Here is a 15,517-nt window from a genome sequence, read left to right as displayed (position 1 = left end):
TACTCGTACGTGTATTCCGTTACTCCCCAACATGCAGTGTAATCCATTTATTTCAACAAAGTAACTGTATTCTAAATACCACCTGTTTAAACAGTAACTGTAACAGAATACAGTTACTCGTACGTGTACTCTGTTACTCCCCAACACTGGATATTTGTCATATAATTGAAATATCATTAAACTCACTACTCGTACTCATAAATATGGTCCGTGCACAAAGCAGCGTCGTCTCTTTCTAACCATCCCTGCTCCAACCCATATGGAAAAGATATATAAATCTTACAAAGTTTTTATCTGTCTTGTATGAAACTTGTATGAAAAGCATACAAGAGTGAAAACACATATAAGATCCCTTGAAAAGTTATACAATGAAACTTGTATGTTTTGTATACTTACTAAAAAAATATATGAAAGTAATGAGAAAGTGGCCACTTTCATGAGTAAATCATATATGTTTTTACTATTTCTTTTCCATATGGGAACAAACACGAGGTTGTTTCCATCGCTGCTGCTGTTCCATGTTGTACAGCTCTTATTGTTACTGTAAGTCTCGTAGTTCTTATTTGTGTGAGGCTTTGCTCCTGGTTCCCTGGTTTCCTCCTAGTTCAATCCTCTACCAGTGTTACCAGTATGTGGTGACTGTCATCCACCTGCCTTCTCACCATTAACCAGCTCCTCCTGTGTGAGTTTGGGCCCATCCAGCACCTTTCCTATGATCATCCTCCGCCCATGAGGCTGACTGATCACATCATGGTCAGAACTGCTGCACCCACAGTCACCGAGCTTCATGCTGACGCCCTTTGCATCTATATGCTGAGAGTCCCACAGCCAGTCTGTGGGATCCAGGGTTGTAGAGGATCACACACTTCATTCAGGGACATGCAGATCTGTTCATAACTGATATGTTTTTTGTTCGATGTTTCTAAACTCAGGTAAAAATCAGAGACTGTTCATTTCTCTGTAAGTGAGCAAACTTATAAATTCAGCAGGGAGGATAATTGTTTCCCCGTCGTAGTTCAGTGTAGCTAGTCTCTTAACCCCCAACCAACCCGCTGCACCTCCTCCCTCCCCTCCCTCTCATAAAATATTGAGAGAGCCTGGCACTAGGCCAGACGCCCCCTCCCTCTCTGCCAGGCAGACTGACGGAGCATGTGGCTGTGGGAGGGGCACGAAGGGCGGCTCGGCTGAGGAGATACAGTAACCATGAACATATTCGTTCTCTAAATGAACGCCACGAGTTGTTCCCACATCGAGCTGCTCTACTCTGAACTCATTCACACGAGCACTTTCTGCTCGAGTGCTTCCTCTGTTCACAGCCACACTCACGGATGCGCTGGAGAACAGCTCGGGTAAGAAGTGTGAACAACATGCTGGCATTTCATTCTACCTGCAGTGGTCAAATCAAGGCAGTGGTCAAATCTAGCTTCTTTCAGCTCAGGCAGCTGCAAAAACAAAGCCAATTCTTTCACGGCAGCACTTTGATCCACGCCTTTGTCAGCACTCGGCTGCATTACTGTGATGACCTTTATGTTGGAGCTGTGGGCGTCTCCACAGTGGGCCTGGGAAACTTTGAAAAGATGTTTTCTTCTTTCGGCCATAAAATCCAGATCTTGGTTTCCTCTTTGTGAGCACAACAGAGACTCCCCTTGTCTCTTACACAGCCCCCCTTTGGCTTTCATGCACACACACCCACTCAGGGAATAAAGTCACTGCAGCCATTTAGCTGCTTCTCAGCACTCGCTGCATAACCTGAGGTTGGTCAGCCGGTCGACTCGTCGTGCATAGTGACAAATGAGGGATTTCAAATATTTCCAAAGCGATGCATCAGGTTTCTTTGCAGATGAAGTGAGACGTGGATGTTTCACAGCACCAATGAAGATTGTGTTTAAGTGCAGCCGGGCGCACGCTCCCCCAGCGACGCCAGCTTCTTCTCACCGTGCAAACACTTTGATTTGAAATAGATTACAGCCGTGAGTGTTTGACTGTGATGGACTGGTGATGTGATCAGGGTCGCAGGTTTCCACCCGCCTCGTCTCTTTGCATGCAGTGAAGGAAACTATGCAAACTATGCAAGGTGTGCAGTAACAGGTCTGAACAAACCAGCAGCAAATAACTTCCAGTCTCCACAGGTTCAGTGCAGCTGGTGTAACAAACGTTTGGTTACAACATATTAATGTTCGCACACTGCTGTAAAAACAGTTTTATTAAAATGAACGTGCACTTTTGTAGAAGCTCGTGGTGAACGCTCCACTGCCTTTGTTTTATTGTTACTATTATGTTGTGATGGGTTGAACAGGATGACTTGAGACGTGTGCGATGTGACAGAATAGACAGATGGAAGCCTTCATGTTGGATCAGAACGACGTCGGGCTTGTTGGTCTGCTGTGGTTTGATCAGAAGACTTCCTCAGATCAGCACCGTGGCCCTCCTCTTCCTCTCCCCCATCTGCTTCTTCTAGCAGCTTCCAACACACTGAGGTCTCTGACAGTGAGAGTGACTCCAGTGTTCCTGTAACTTTGAAGCAGAGGTTCAAGACAGATTTGATCTTTCCTTCTGTTTGGGATTGAAGTGATGTAATATCAGGGGGGGCAGGGGGGGCTATGATGTCCTGTCATTCTCATGTAAATCTGTGTTGGGAACATTAATGTTTAATCTGTGTGGGTCTGTGTGGGTCTGTGTGGGTCTGTGTGGGTCCGTGAAATCATCCTGATTTCTTTAGCTCATGAACACAGTGTGGGGTCAGTGTTAACAACATGGTGCAGAAAGGAAACACAAGCGTGGAGTCGGTGGGATTGTGCAAACGGTGGCTCGTGCATCAATCAGCTCCAGCTGTGATGCATCTCTTTGATTAGTGGGAGCAGCAAACTCCATCCAGACAGCTTCCTTTGTTTTTTTCACTTGACTGATCGATCAGCGCACAGCTCCGTTTAGCACACACGCCATCTTTAACGGCGGCGTGGAGTCTGTGCCCTGTTCCTCCCACACACGAGTGTTCGTTCATGTTCGGCCTTGTGTCTGAGCGTTTCCTCTCGGTGTGTCTGTAACGAGGAAGCCACGGGCAGGTCGCACACAAACGTATGGCTGCCGAGTGTGCGAGTGTGGCAACGTGTGGCAACTATTCTGGTTTGCCAGCGACGTTTCCAGATAAACACTGGTGGCAGCTGCTGCCATGGCAACACCATTGTGCTCCCTCCCTCCCTCGCTCGTCTCCCCTCCCTCTCCCCAACCACTCCTCTCTCTCATGCTCCGCCGGCTCAGAGAGCGAGGACCAGAGAGGAGAGAGGTCAGCTCGATTCAGAGGACAGAAAGAAGAAAGGAATAACCCGGAGTGGACGGGGACAGGATGAGCGAGGACAGCCACTCCCACTACAGGCTGGACCCCAGCGATCGGCTCAACGGGCTGGGACAGAGGAGGAAGAGACCCAAGAAGGTAAACGAATAGATGGAGAGCCACGTGGTGCAAAGTGTGTAAGGATGGAGCACCCCACCCTGCAAAAAGAGAAAGGAGGTGGGGTTAGGTGAGGTTTGTTTATGTGCAGACGAGCGTCCACATGATGTTAGGAGCACCGAACCATCTCTCACCCCATCGTCTCCTGTGGAGTGTGTGGCTGCTCCCCCACAGCAGCTGTATCCTCTCTCATATCCTCCGTCTCCTGGTGTTGTGTTGCTCCACAGTGAGTCGTAGTAGGAGGCTCACATGCTGTCAGGGTGGGTCCCTGCTCGCTCTTTGTGCGCCTGTCGTTGGGGGTTTTGCTGTTTGCAGCTATCAGGAGGTTTGTGTTGTAGCCTGACGTGAGAAGTGTTGTTATTATCATCATTTTTAACATTTCTGCACCGCTACAATAAACAGACACACACCCATCAGCCTGTTTACAGATCTATACGCCCATAAAGACGTGAAACACACATTGCACAAATCTACTATAACGTGTTCATATGTGTTATAAAATAAAGAGGTAAAGTATTAGCTGTTCAGGTTGATTCATAAATATGACCTCAGCACGTGAAATCCTTCTGCTGACATCCCTAAAAGCTCGTCAGACCAACGAAGCCGTACAACACAAATAACCAGACCAAACCAGGATTGTGCGTCTGTTGTTGAGAACATTGTCAGTAAACCACAGTGACGTCCTACAGAGGACTCGTGTTGTCATTATTTTTGTGTATGTCGTGTGAGCTGAGAGCTGTAACCAAAGGTAGTGAGCGCGTCGGCCTTTAACGTCGCGGCTGGTTGTGCGATCGTGTCGCCGCTGAACTCGTGAGAGTTTGTCTCAGGGATCTTTACATTTGAAGTCAGGTGAACATCCAGTGAACTAACAGAACATTCAGGAGCATTTACTCTCATGAATGTCAGACAAACTGAGGTTTGTGTGTCAGTTAGATTCTTTAAGTCATTAAAGTGTCTCTGTTAGGAAAAGCATCTGTTTCCTCCACTTCTGCAGAACTGCGTGACCCGTAGCATCATTGCAGGAAGTATCCTGTGACAATGAGTGACTGCACATCATCATTATCAACACATAAACCTGTGGTCTGGACCTGCAGTTCTTATTTTTACTGTCTGGTTTTGTGTAAAGCAGCACTTCAGTAAGCACCTGTGAAGCACACAGTCATAGTCGAGTAATGAAGCGATCCATATGTGAAACATATTCCACGTCTACAGGATAGTGGAGGTTACATGGGTCAACCTGGCAAACTGTACCAGCACATGTGATCACACTGATAGCAGAACACAGGTATGTGAGTCTCTACGACGAGGTCAGAAACCAGTAACAAATGTTTCATGTGATTCGTTTTTCTCCAGTTTGTCTGCAGTGAACCTTAAATACTCACTGAACCAGCTGTTTCCTGATGTGGTGACGTGTGTCGGTGATGAAGCCAACACTCTGTCCAGTGTTGGGCAAGTTACTTGAAAAAAGTAATCAGTAACTAATTACTTCCCCCCCAAAAAAGTAATCCTGTTACTTTACTGATTACTTATTTTCAAAAGTAATTAGTTACTTAGTTACTTTTTAAAAACACGATTTCCAACCTGAGTAGGTGATAAAGCGATAGATCTTTCAGCCCAATTCTACTTTTTCTGCATAATCCATCATACAAAATGTAATCAAATGGAAAAGTCTCTTTTTAACTTGTTTTATTAGATTTAATCTTTTAACTTTATGCATCAAGCAAACATTTAATTATCTGCAACATTCTCTGACTGGAAGAAATTAGTTTAACATTTAAACCTATTTTCTGCACATTCCAGCACATAAAATAAAATATTTTGTGTGTTTACACTCAGTCTTTCAAATAGATGCAAGTAAAACACAGCAGAAAATAAATAAAGTCACAGACTCAGCGGTCCTGTTGCTCTATTTTCACCTGTAAAGCAGGAGTGGGGTAGGCGGAGGTTTACCCTGGTGCAGGTGTGCCGCGGTCAGTGGAAGAATCCGCGAGTTTCTCTGTGAGTTTCCCATTACGTCGTAGCTACTCGGTGCTTGTTGGAAGTTTAGGGGTTTTTTTGCTGTAAAAAGAAGTTTTCTTCCCACGCACAGCGGACACTAATGTTTTTGTCACTTTTTATGGAGTCAAACTCAAAGTAAGGTCAGTACTTCCACGCGTTAAACGCTGCACGCTCATACTCTCTCTGCACTCGATATGTGATCCATTGTTGATCTGCACACAGCTGTTGTCACTAACGGCGCACTCGCTTACGTCACTGTCGTGAGACATTCTCGCAAAAAAATCACGGTTTTAGTAACGCAGTAACGCAGCGTTCCTACGGGAAAGTAACGGTAATCTAATTACTGTTTTTGCAATAGTAATCCCTTACTTTACTCGTTACTTCAAAAAAATAATCGGATTACGCGTTACTGGAGCGTTGTTCTCCTCTGTAACAAAGCAGTGATAAAGGAATAGATGCTGATTTTATTAACTTGTGTCTTTGTGCTGCTGGATTCAGTCTGAAGCAGGCAGCAGTGCTGAACCTACCAGTGTAAATGTGATGGTGGAAGCAGAGGCCAGCACTTGGCAGTGCTAAACACAATAAAAGACTCACAAGTTCCTGCTCAAAGGTCAGCTGCCTTCAGATCAATCATTAACCTGCAGCAGGTTGTGGCCTGATGTGTTTGTAAGAGTTTCACTTTCAGGAGGAGAAGATTTAAACGAGTCACACAAATGTGAACTACAAAGTCTGTGACACACAATTTATGCAAACTGCATGAAATCTGACCTGAAGAAATCCAGTCTTCTGCCTGTTGTGGTTGTGACAGCTGCTCGTAGGAGAGTTTGTTTGTAGGAGGTGGAGATGTTCTCAGATCAAGTGCGTAATCGTCTCTTTGTGTAGACGCTAAAAGCTGTGAGCCAAAACTCTCTGCTCTGAAACTCTTCACTCAGTCCTCACGCTGAGAGTTTAGAGGCTGAACTTCTTGTTCCTCCATAACACTTTTCATGAAACAGCAGAAATGAGCTTGTGTTTCTCAGCAGTGCGCACACAGAGAACCGATCCTCTCTGCTCAGTCTGAACAAATCAAAGTGAAACGTCAGTGAAAACACAGCTGCTGATCAAACTGTGTCAGATTAATGCCTCAATGTTTCACTGTGAGGTTAAAAAATACATAAAAATGATTTAAAGAAGTAGGAGGCAGATTTTCACAATAAGAGCACTTTGTTTTTAATTCAGTTAATGTCAAACTGTCATCAACACCTCTGTGTTGTCTCCGTCTCTGAGCAGATTCAGGCATTACTCAAATAATAAAGGCTTTCTTTCACTATTATACTTTTCATTAGTCTCCAGGTTGATGATTATAAACAGAATTATTAAAGTTTTTATCATTTCAGGCTGAAAATCAACATGAATTTGGTTCTAATCAAAGAAGCTCCTTTAATGTGTGTCATTAAAATCCTCACACAGACTTAAAAAGGCGACATTAACATTAAAATAAATGAAAGAAGCTTCAGCTGAGAGCTTCATGCAGTCATCATCAGCAGCTCATAGCAGTCACAGCTCTTTATTACGCAGCTTTGCAGGAATTAAAGTGGCTGAAGTGTCAGAGTTTGTGTGAGAAGCTGCTTCATGGACAGCTGTACACACGTCTTTATTATTTCTTCATAAATCAAACACACAGGTTTGTCTGCAGATGATTTAAAGTGTGTCGTTGTGCAGTTAAAGCTGTTTGTGTGACGCCCTGACCTCCTGTGAATGAAACAGCCAATCAGATCCATCAGAGAGAGAGCAGGAAGTGTTGTGTGTTTGTGACAGAACAAGGAAACAGTGATGATGATGAACATAAAGGTCCTCTGATGTTTCCTGTTACAGTAACGCTTGTTCATCTGTTGCTCTCCTACACTTTCCTATAAATAAAGGAGAAAAAGTCCGTTTAGTTTCATTTCCTACAGCTCAGAGTTACACTTCACATTCCTGCTGTCACATCAAAAAGCTTCACTTTGGTCCAACATCTACATGTTAACATGAAACACAGACAGACTCAGAACATCTGGAACATCTGCACTTTGACCCAAACTGTTATAGCAGGATATTTTCTGCATATTTCTTATGTTGGACCTGTTTGAACTGTAAACGACCTGTAATCATCTGTAAATGGTGTGAGACACACTGAGGCCACCTACAGGGCAGCTGGGGAACAGCAGGGATCTGAAATCATACGAGACGTTAGTGAGTGAGAAGAACAAACGGACTTAAGATGGCTCGAAGTGATCAAAGTTGGTCTAAAACAGAAGATAAATCCACTGATTCTTTGTAAAGTTCATCTGCTGCTCACATGAATCCATGAAAGATTTATTCCACTGAATGTTTCTTCAAAGCTCATTTCAACCTGTTGAAGTCATGAATGAAAGTGCAGACTGAGAGTGGATCACATGATGTTTGAGGTGTGTCATGTGACATGTTCAGTATTGTCACACATGTCTAGATTGTCCCTGATATCATAACTGCTCAAACACTGATGATTATATTTGAAGAATTATTCCTGATGGCAGCAAAGTTTGAATGGAGCTCTCTGTCTGTGCTGATTTGTCGCCCTCTGGAGGTCAAAGCACAAACCTACAGGGCAGCTGGGGAACAGCAGGGATCTGAAATCATACGAGACGTTAGTGAGTGAGAAGAACAAACGGACTTAAGATGGCTCGAAGTGATCAAAGTTGGTCTAAAACAGAAGATAAATCCAAAGCAGCATCAGATGAATGTTACCATTTCCAGTTACGGTGCCCTTCATCTAATATGGAAATGTGTTGTTGTTTTTTGCCGTGTTGTTGTTCTTCCTATTGTGTTTAGGCCAGAGATGCTCTTCAAACAGCTGACAGACATGACCACATTACAAGAACATGGTGTGAGTCCGATTTGATATTCCAGTCAACGCTGAGAGACCTTAACCAGGAAGTCAGAGGTCAGCTGATGCTGCGAGCAGGAAGTGAACCAAGGGAAAGGTTCACTCTACTCAATCTCAAAGAAAATATGCTGGTATTTGTTGATGTTGATGGTACAATAAAAATATATAATATAATAAATAATAAAATATCATGTGATGATGAGATGTGTTGTTGGTGTTTGTATTTTCTGTAAATGTCTTTTTTAATGTAAATGCTTTGTTCCAGACGGACAGGGAATCAGTTGCTGTACGATGACATCATCTTCATGTTGATGAGGAGGGCGAGAAAAACTAGTTTTGTCCTGCAGATGGCGATCTTGCACCGTGTTCAGAGAGCCGACACTTTGATGGTGCTGCTCTACTCAGCTTACTTTAGCCTGGGTTGGACTCTATATGAGCAGCTTCCACTCTGGTTTCACTCTTAAACACACTTGTTTGATTTCACTTGTAAAAGTTGAAGAATAAATATTTTATTACAAAATTATTTGTTGATGCATTTTTTTAGGGTCAAATATCTTGTTTGATTTGAGGAATGAACTGTTAGGGTGGAAAAAGTGAATCAGGTTAAAATAGTGGTGCTTTATATCAGTGAAGATGTATAATGTAATTTAAAATGTTGATGATGGGTTGTAGTGGGCTTGTACTTACAAAACTGCCTCATTTTATTGGAACGATCCACAGTTGCATCCATTCACGGATGACATCTGACATCATTTGACATCTGGTCTGAACACGTTTGTACACAAGATGCCTCAGTTCTGGATGTTCCCACAGACTCCTCTGTGCACCTAAAGAAAAGGTCAAGGGTCAGCAGCACATGTACCGTAATTGTCGGGCTATAAGCCGCTACTTTTTGCACAAGCTTTGAACCCTGCGGCTTTTAGTCAGGTGCGGCTTTTCTATGGATTGTCCATGATTTTTGTCATATCGTAAGACGATTTGTTTTGTTTGTTCCGCTGTTGTACGGCACTACGTTGCCTGGCGGAAGGATCGGGGTTCAAGAGTGGTATGTTGGTCACATGTCCATCCGCCAGGCAACATAGTGCCGTACAAGTAGCGCGAAAAACAAACTTCAAAGTAGCGCTACGCGTTCAGCGGGAGTCGTGGATGATGAGCGGCGATAAACTTGCGAAAAGCAAGTTGTGCTCAACTCTACCGGTGGATTCTGACAGCGTGGAAAAGTGTGCAAACATCCACGATCACCAACGGATTTCGAAGGGCTGGACTGCTGCATGATGAAGAGGAGGACACCGCCACGGCCCTTCAGAAGGTGTGCGACTCCGACACTGACACTGACAATGAGGATTATCTTTGGTTTTGAAAGTGACAACGAAGGAAAGAAGCTGAGAGTGGATGACGAAGCCACCCTGAGCCTGTTTGTTTCCGACACTGGAGAAGAGGACTTTGGTGGTTTTAGTGCGCAGGAAGATGGTGGTGAATGACTGACTTTTCTTCTTGTTAAAGCCGTGTCACTGCACCTGAGCCTAAAAGGTAGTCCGAATCTATTTTTCTGGTGTGCTGTAGGTTATTGTTATGTACTACATTTGTTACTCATTTATGAAGCACAGCACATGTGCAAATATGTACCCATAACTTGTTTTTCAAAATATTAATAAAAGGGGTGTGTCTCCAAACAGCCATCTCTTTCCTGACAATTCGCTTTGTGCATATTCTCTTACATATGATAAGTCAATATTGAAACACCTGCGGCTTTTAGTCAGGTGCGGCTAATGTATGTACAAAACAGGATTTTCCCCTGATTTTAGCTTGTGCGGCTAATATTCAGGTGCGCTTTGTAGTCCGGGAAATACGGTAGTTGGGACAATTCTTCAGTCGCACAAACTACACAATGATTTTCCTCCAATGACGACTTTTCACTTGCAGAAATGGTCCTGTGTGATTTCCAGGCTGTGATATAAAAACTAGTTCCTAATGGCAGCGACTCACTCAGTAAACATGTGTTTCCTTCACCAACCTCACACACAGATCCAATAAGATCAGGAAGTGGGCAGTATAGTACAATATGTGTTATTCTGTGCTGCACTGCCCAAACTAAAGATCTGCTGAAGTGTTGGAAATGATCCAGATGTTTATTTTGGACGATACAGCAGAAGATCAGACATGAAAGTGGAGATAACACAGAAGACCTGCAGCAAAGGTCAGAGGTCAGACTGGGCCCTGGATTCAACAATGAGCCAATGATCATCAAGCAGTGACTAAAGCAGAGCCCTGACCTTCTGACATTCATCACACAGTCAGAACAAATGTCTGCTGATGACTTCATCTCATGAAACGACTGATAGATGTCAGTTCATTGATCAGCTGAGCTGCTGATCTTCATCGTCACAGAAACATTCAGCTTGTTTCAATCAGGAAATAACTCCCACTACTCCCAGTTTGAACTGTTCCCACTCAAAATGCTGTGAGAACAATGATCATTGTAGAACTTCACAAACATCACGTGTTGTTTTCCACATGTAAGATCAGCAAACACACAGAAACTTCCTGTTGCCACACACGGCCTCTAAAATCTCTTCCACGCTTTCTGTCTGAAGTCCACTCTCTGTGTCGGATCCACAGGAAACAACAAGATCTTATTAACATGGTTTTCAATGTGTCTCCTTCCAAAAAGTCCAACCAATGAACAAATGTGTGTATTTGTGGAGGCCGAACAAAAGCATGACACATTTCTCTGTTTCTATAAACTGGAGTCAAACACAAACATGAAGAGTTTCACTGACAGACTCCAAAATGCCCCCACAGTGGATCAAAGGGAAATCCTACAGTGTGGCCAGAGACTCTTAATGGCTCCAACATCAACACATCCACAATGTTGGATCCAGTTCTGCCTCACAGAGTTACTAAGACACACCCTCTGCCAGCATCACAACAGCTCCACCTGCTTCACCTGCCTCCTCAGCATCTGTACACCTGAAGAGAAAAGAAAGGCTCCAACAGCTCAAATCTACAAAGGATTCATGAAGTTTCATCCAACAATAACATGTTTGCCTTCCACAGTGTGCTGTTAGACACCACTGTACCTCTGCCATTTCAAAAAGAGCAGCTTGGGAACATTTTGGCTCCAAACACTTTGTGTTTAAGTTCTTTGTTTTCTTTGTGAAGCCGACAACATCTGGAGCTTTGTGACTCATAGAAACATCATTTTGTTCTTTAGATGACAGCAGATTGGGACTGAATAATCAATCACTATCAAACCAATAAAGACAAACATGCTGATTTTACAGGAACTTTGTTGGAGAAGCTGCAAAGACATGAAACTGGTGGAGATCCCAAACCAGTTGATAGTGCTGGTTATTCCAAATAAAGCTGTTTCCCTTTGAGATGAAATGACTTTGTGTCCTGATATATAATAAAGATGTTGTTGTTTTTGAGCCCCTGTATTAAAAGTAGCTTAAAGTCAGCTTGAGTTTGATGTCTTTATGTCAAAGCTGCTCATGATGTTGAGCTGCTGATGGAATAAAAACAATATAAAAGCATGTAGTCCAGACTTAAATGTAGCCTGTTGTTAGCTGAGGTCCACACACAGTGTTTGACAGTGTAAAGTGTGTGAAAGGGCTGCTGGTGGAGCTCACTAGGATGAGCAGGTGACCACGAGGTGGAGAGCAGCTGGCCTGGCTTTGACCCGGGCCACGCCCCCTTTCTCTCTGCTTTGCTGTCACTTATCTTCACTGCTCTGTCCAATAAAGCTGAAAAAGGCCCCGAATCAAAGAAATCTGCTGCAGCCTCTGAAATGTCTTCTGTTTCCTTCCCGACGGCTTTTTCACCGTCAGCCCATCAGACAGTCCAGCAGCATTTATGATGATGTCATGATGTTGAAGAGGCTGCTACGGTGGCCTCCCATGACCCCCAGCCTCATCACAGCTGAGATGCAGACATTTGAAAACATTCAGCAGACAACTGAATAACAGTCCAACACAACAGTCTGTGTGCAGACACACACTGACCTTTCATATAGTCAAACACAGCTGGTTGAGTCATTTCTCTGTGAGTCTAAAGTGAATCTAGTATTTGAAAGTCCACTTCCTGTATTTGTTGTTGAAGACTTCTTCAGCTTCTTCTCAAGGACATCAGCTGCTTGTTTGGCAGCAGAGGCAGTTAAGAAGCTTCCTGAAAAACACTGAACAGTGAGTTCACTGTGGCATATGACAGATTCAGCTTTCTGTGTGCAAATGTGTCTGTGTCGACCTTTCAAATGCTGTTGAATCCAAAACATCAGCGGCTCCTCGGCTGCTCACTTCATGCACTTCTGTCTGTGTGACAGTCCAATGACATCACAGCTGTTTCCAGCCCCAGTGTCTCAGGACTGGACACCTTTAAACATGTCGAGGATCAAACAGCCGTCATGTATCTGTAGCAACAACATCATTGAATCTAGAACAACTGGAGCCAAACCAGTGGCTCTGCTGGGATCACTGGTGAGCCAACACTTCCTTGTTGATGCAGATTTCAGGGCTTCCTTTTGCTCCTCCGTTATAACTGTTCTCTCTTCTCAACACATGATGACACAAAGGAATCAGCAGTGACAAAGATGATGCTGAAGAGAAGCACACACTTCACACATATAACAGAGCAGTGCAGTTACACACACCTCTGCTCGACATCAGGCCTCAAACAAAGACACAAAACACTAACTTGACTCTAAACAGAAGAAACGAGCAGCTGTTTCTGTTCTGTGCTTATTTATATTTGACACACATGCTTCTCTTTGTGCAAACACACATCGCACTATAAGGGTAACCTCGCACACAATGATTGGACAGCACAGTGATGATGCTGGGAGATCCTATACGCAGCAACACAGAAACACTGAGAACTTTAAACAATGATGGAAAGTGTTATAAATGACTTGTTGGCCTCTGATCTGTCACAAACAGCTGAAACGTGTCTCTCATGAGTCACATGAAGGTTTTTGACAGAAAGGACAAAAAGTAGCTGCAGTCAGTTTGTGTCATTTTTATATTTATTCATCTGGGAGAAAAATCTGAGGGACATTAAAATGTGTTTTCAACAGAGACAAGAACATGAATATAACAGAACAGGTAAATGAACATGTTTCAAGTAAACAGCTGGACTGATCAGGTCCAAACACAGAGTGATAAACTTGTCAAACAGCTGTCATATCTTTATATAGAAGCTCTTTATAAATGCTGCTCACTGCAGTCTGTTTACTAATAATGTCAAAGTGTTAGAAACACAGAAACATCAGAATGGTCTTTGTTCACAGAAACCTGTCTGGGATCCTTTGTTGTTCTTTTGATGCAGAGTTACATTATAAATATAAAGAGTTATTTCAGAGTCTCATCAGTTTTCCTGCATGTCTTTATTTAACACATCAGCAGGGCTGAAGCTCTCATGTTAAACACACACTGATCTATGGACACGTTCATGTGTTTCTAACAGAACCAGGCTGTTATCAGCCTGCACTAACATTATGTCACACACACTGAATGTAACAGTGACAGTTTACATCATCACACAATCAGCTGTGATTGTTTCACTGTCATCAAACGAGTCAACAGGAAGTAGAATCAATAGAAACCAATCATTTACTGACAGCATGTCTGATGGAAATAAGTGCAGATTATGTATGAAGTCTAACTGCACACAGTAACTGTGTTACAATAAGGACTTAACAGCGCCCTCTGCTGGAGTGTTTCAGTACTGCGTTAACTAGAATACACCACCTCCTCCTCACACCACCTGCTACAGCTCTACTCTTCTATGACTACAGTCATCCACAGCACTGATGTGAGGTCACATGGTTCATATGTAAGGAGCACAGCTGACCTCAGGTCAGTTTAATGACTGTGAGCAGCAGCTGTGTTATTGTCACTGTGACAGGGAGACACTCTCAGACACAGCGCTCATGTCAGCTTGTTCTCATGCAGGAGGATCAGGAGCTCCATGTTTGTCTTTCTGTTTGAATCATGATGTGTTTGTGCCATCAGAGTCTGTCATGAGTACTCAGGGTTTCACAGCAGCTCTTCTGGATGCTGACGAGGACTCCAACCTCATGTTTCACCTCTCTGAGCTTCTGATGTCTGTGAACACTCGTGTTTCTTCTCTGGGCTCATCTGGACAAAAACACCTTTCTGTGTTTGGCTGCAGCCTCATTCTGACTGACAGGAAGTGTGTTATCCATGAGCTGCACTTCTGTGAGGAAGTTTCCTGCTGTGTTTCCTGTCTGTGGACAAACACGAGTGTTCCAGCTGAGGACTTGCTTCCTTCCACCTGTCCATACAGGACATCACGCTGTCTGCAGCTCTGTAAATGCAGCTCCAGGTCCTTCCACGTGCTGCTCTGTATTTGTGCAGTTTGTAGTGTGTCCTGGGAAACGTAGCACACATGGTGTTCTTCTGCTGTTTCCTCCTTTCACTGAGTGTGAAACACTGACGCTGTGCTGTTGTTCACAGAGGGGAGCTGATTCTAGCTGCAGCTGGACTCTGTCATCTAACTGAATGTGTTGGTGCTGATCACGGGGCTCTGAGGGGGGAGCAGCAGGAGGACTCTGGATGCTGACGTCAGTGTATCTGTGGAAGCTCCCACAGCGTGTCTGTCATTCAATATTGTGCTGTATATTGTATCTATGCAAAGATGAACAGACTGTGTGTTCACTGGTCTCTGTGCTGCAGCTCTGATGTCATCATCACTCCCTCCTCCACCCTCAGCAGTCCCAGCATGCTGCTGTGGTGCGCCCCACCCTCACTCTACACCTGAGCCACAGACCACACCCTCCACCTCAATATACACCACAGTTTTCTCTGCTGTGGAAATGAGATCAGGAGGAAATCATCATTATTATTATTTAATAAACGCTCACATTAATGTGGGCTTATTTGTTTCATATTAGAAACATTAGTTGAGTGTTTTTAGTATAAAATGGTCAAAGTCCCTCTTTTTGCTCCTCCCCTCACCTGTGGATGGGCGGTGCTGTTACCGTGGTGACAGCTTGGATGTGTTTCAGTCCTGCCTGGTTATCACTGCAGGAATCTTTCACATTTATTACAGATAATAACTCTGATTTTTCTGTGTATTATGAACCAAATGTATCCTGATACACACAGAGATGGATGAGCAGAGGTTGTTTTTGCAGTTTATGTAGTTACTATGGACTTAATGCACACATA

At 43.7% G+C, this 15,517-nt stretch overlaps 2 protein-coding genes across 2 annotated transcripts in view; one reads left to right on the top strand and one right to left on the bottom strand.

Moving 5' to 3' along the window:
* The window catches only part of LOC309702387 (uncharacterized protein), a 34,349-nt gene extending 25,443 nt beyond the window's left edge, over positions 1–8,906 (top strand). Inside the window, exons 2-3 of the mRNA XM_082527103.1 lie at positions 8,276–8,461; positions 8,596–8,906. Of these exons, the coding sequence (XP_082383229.1) occupies positions 8,276–8,461; positions 8,596–8,625 (216 nt within the window). The 3' untranslated portion in view covers positions 8,626–8,906. The remainder of the gene's footprint in view (positions 1–8,275; positions 8,462–8,595) is intronic.
* LOC309700353 (uncharacterized protein) overlaps positions 1–15,517 on the bottom strand; it is a 165,063-nt gene that overhangs the window by 131,452 nt on the left and 18,094 nt on the right. The gene's annotated exons all lie outside the window — the stretch shown is intronic.

Source organism: Aulonocara stuartgranti (assembly GCF_965226115.1).
Source record: "Aulonocara stuartgranti genome assembly, chromosome: 3".
NCBI lineage: Eukaryota > Metazoa > Chordata > Actinopteri > Cichliformes > Cichlidae > Aulonocara > Aulonocara stuartgranti.
This window is presented reverse-complemented; position numbering and strand designations above follow the sequence as displayed.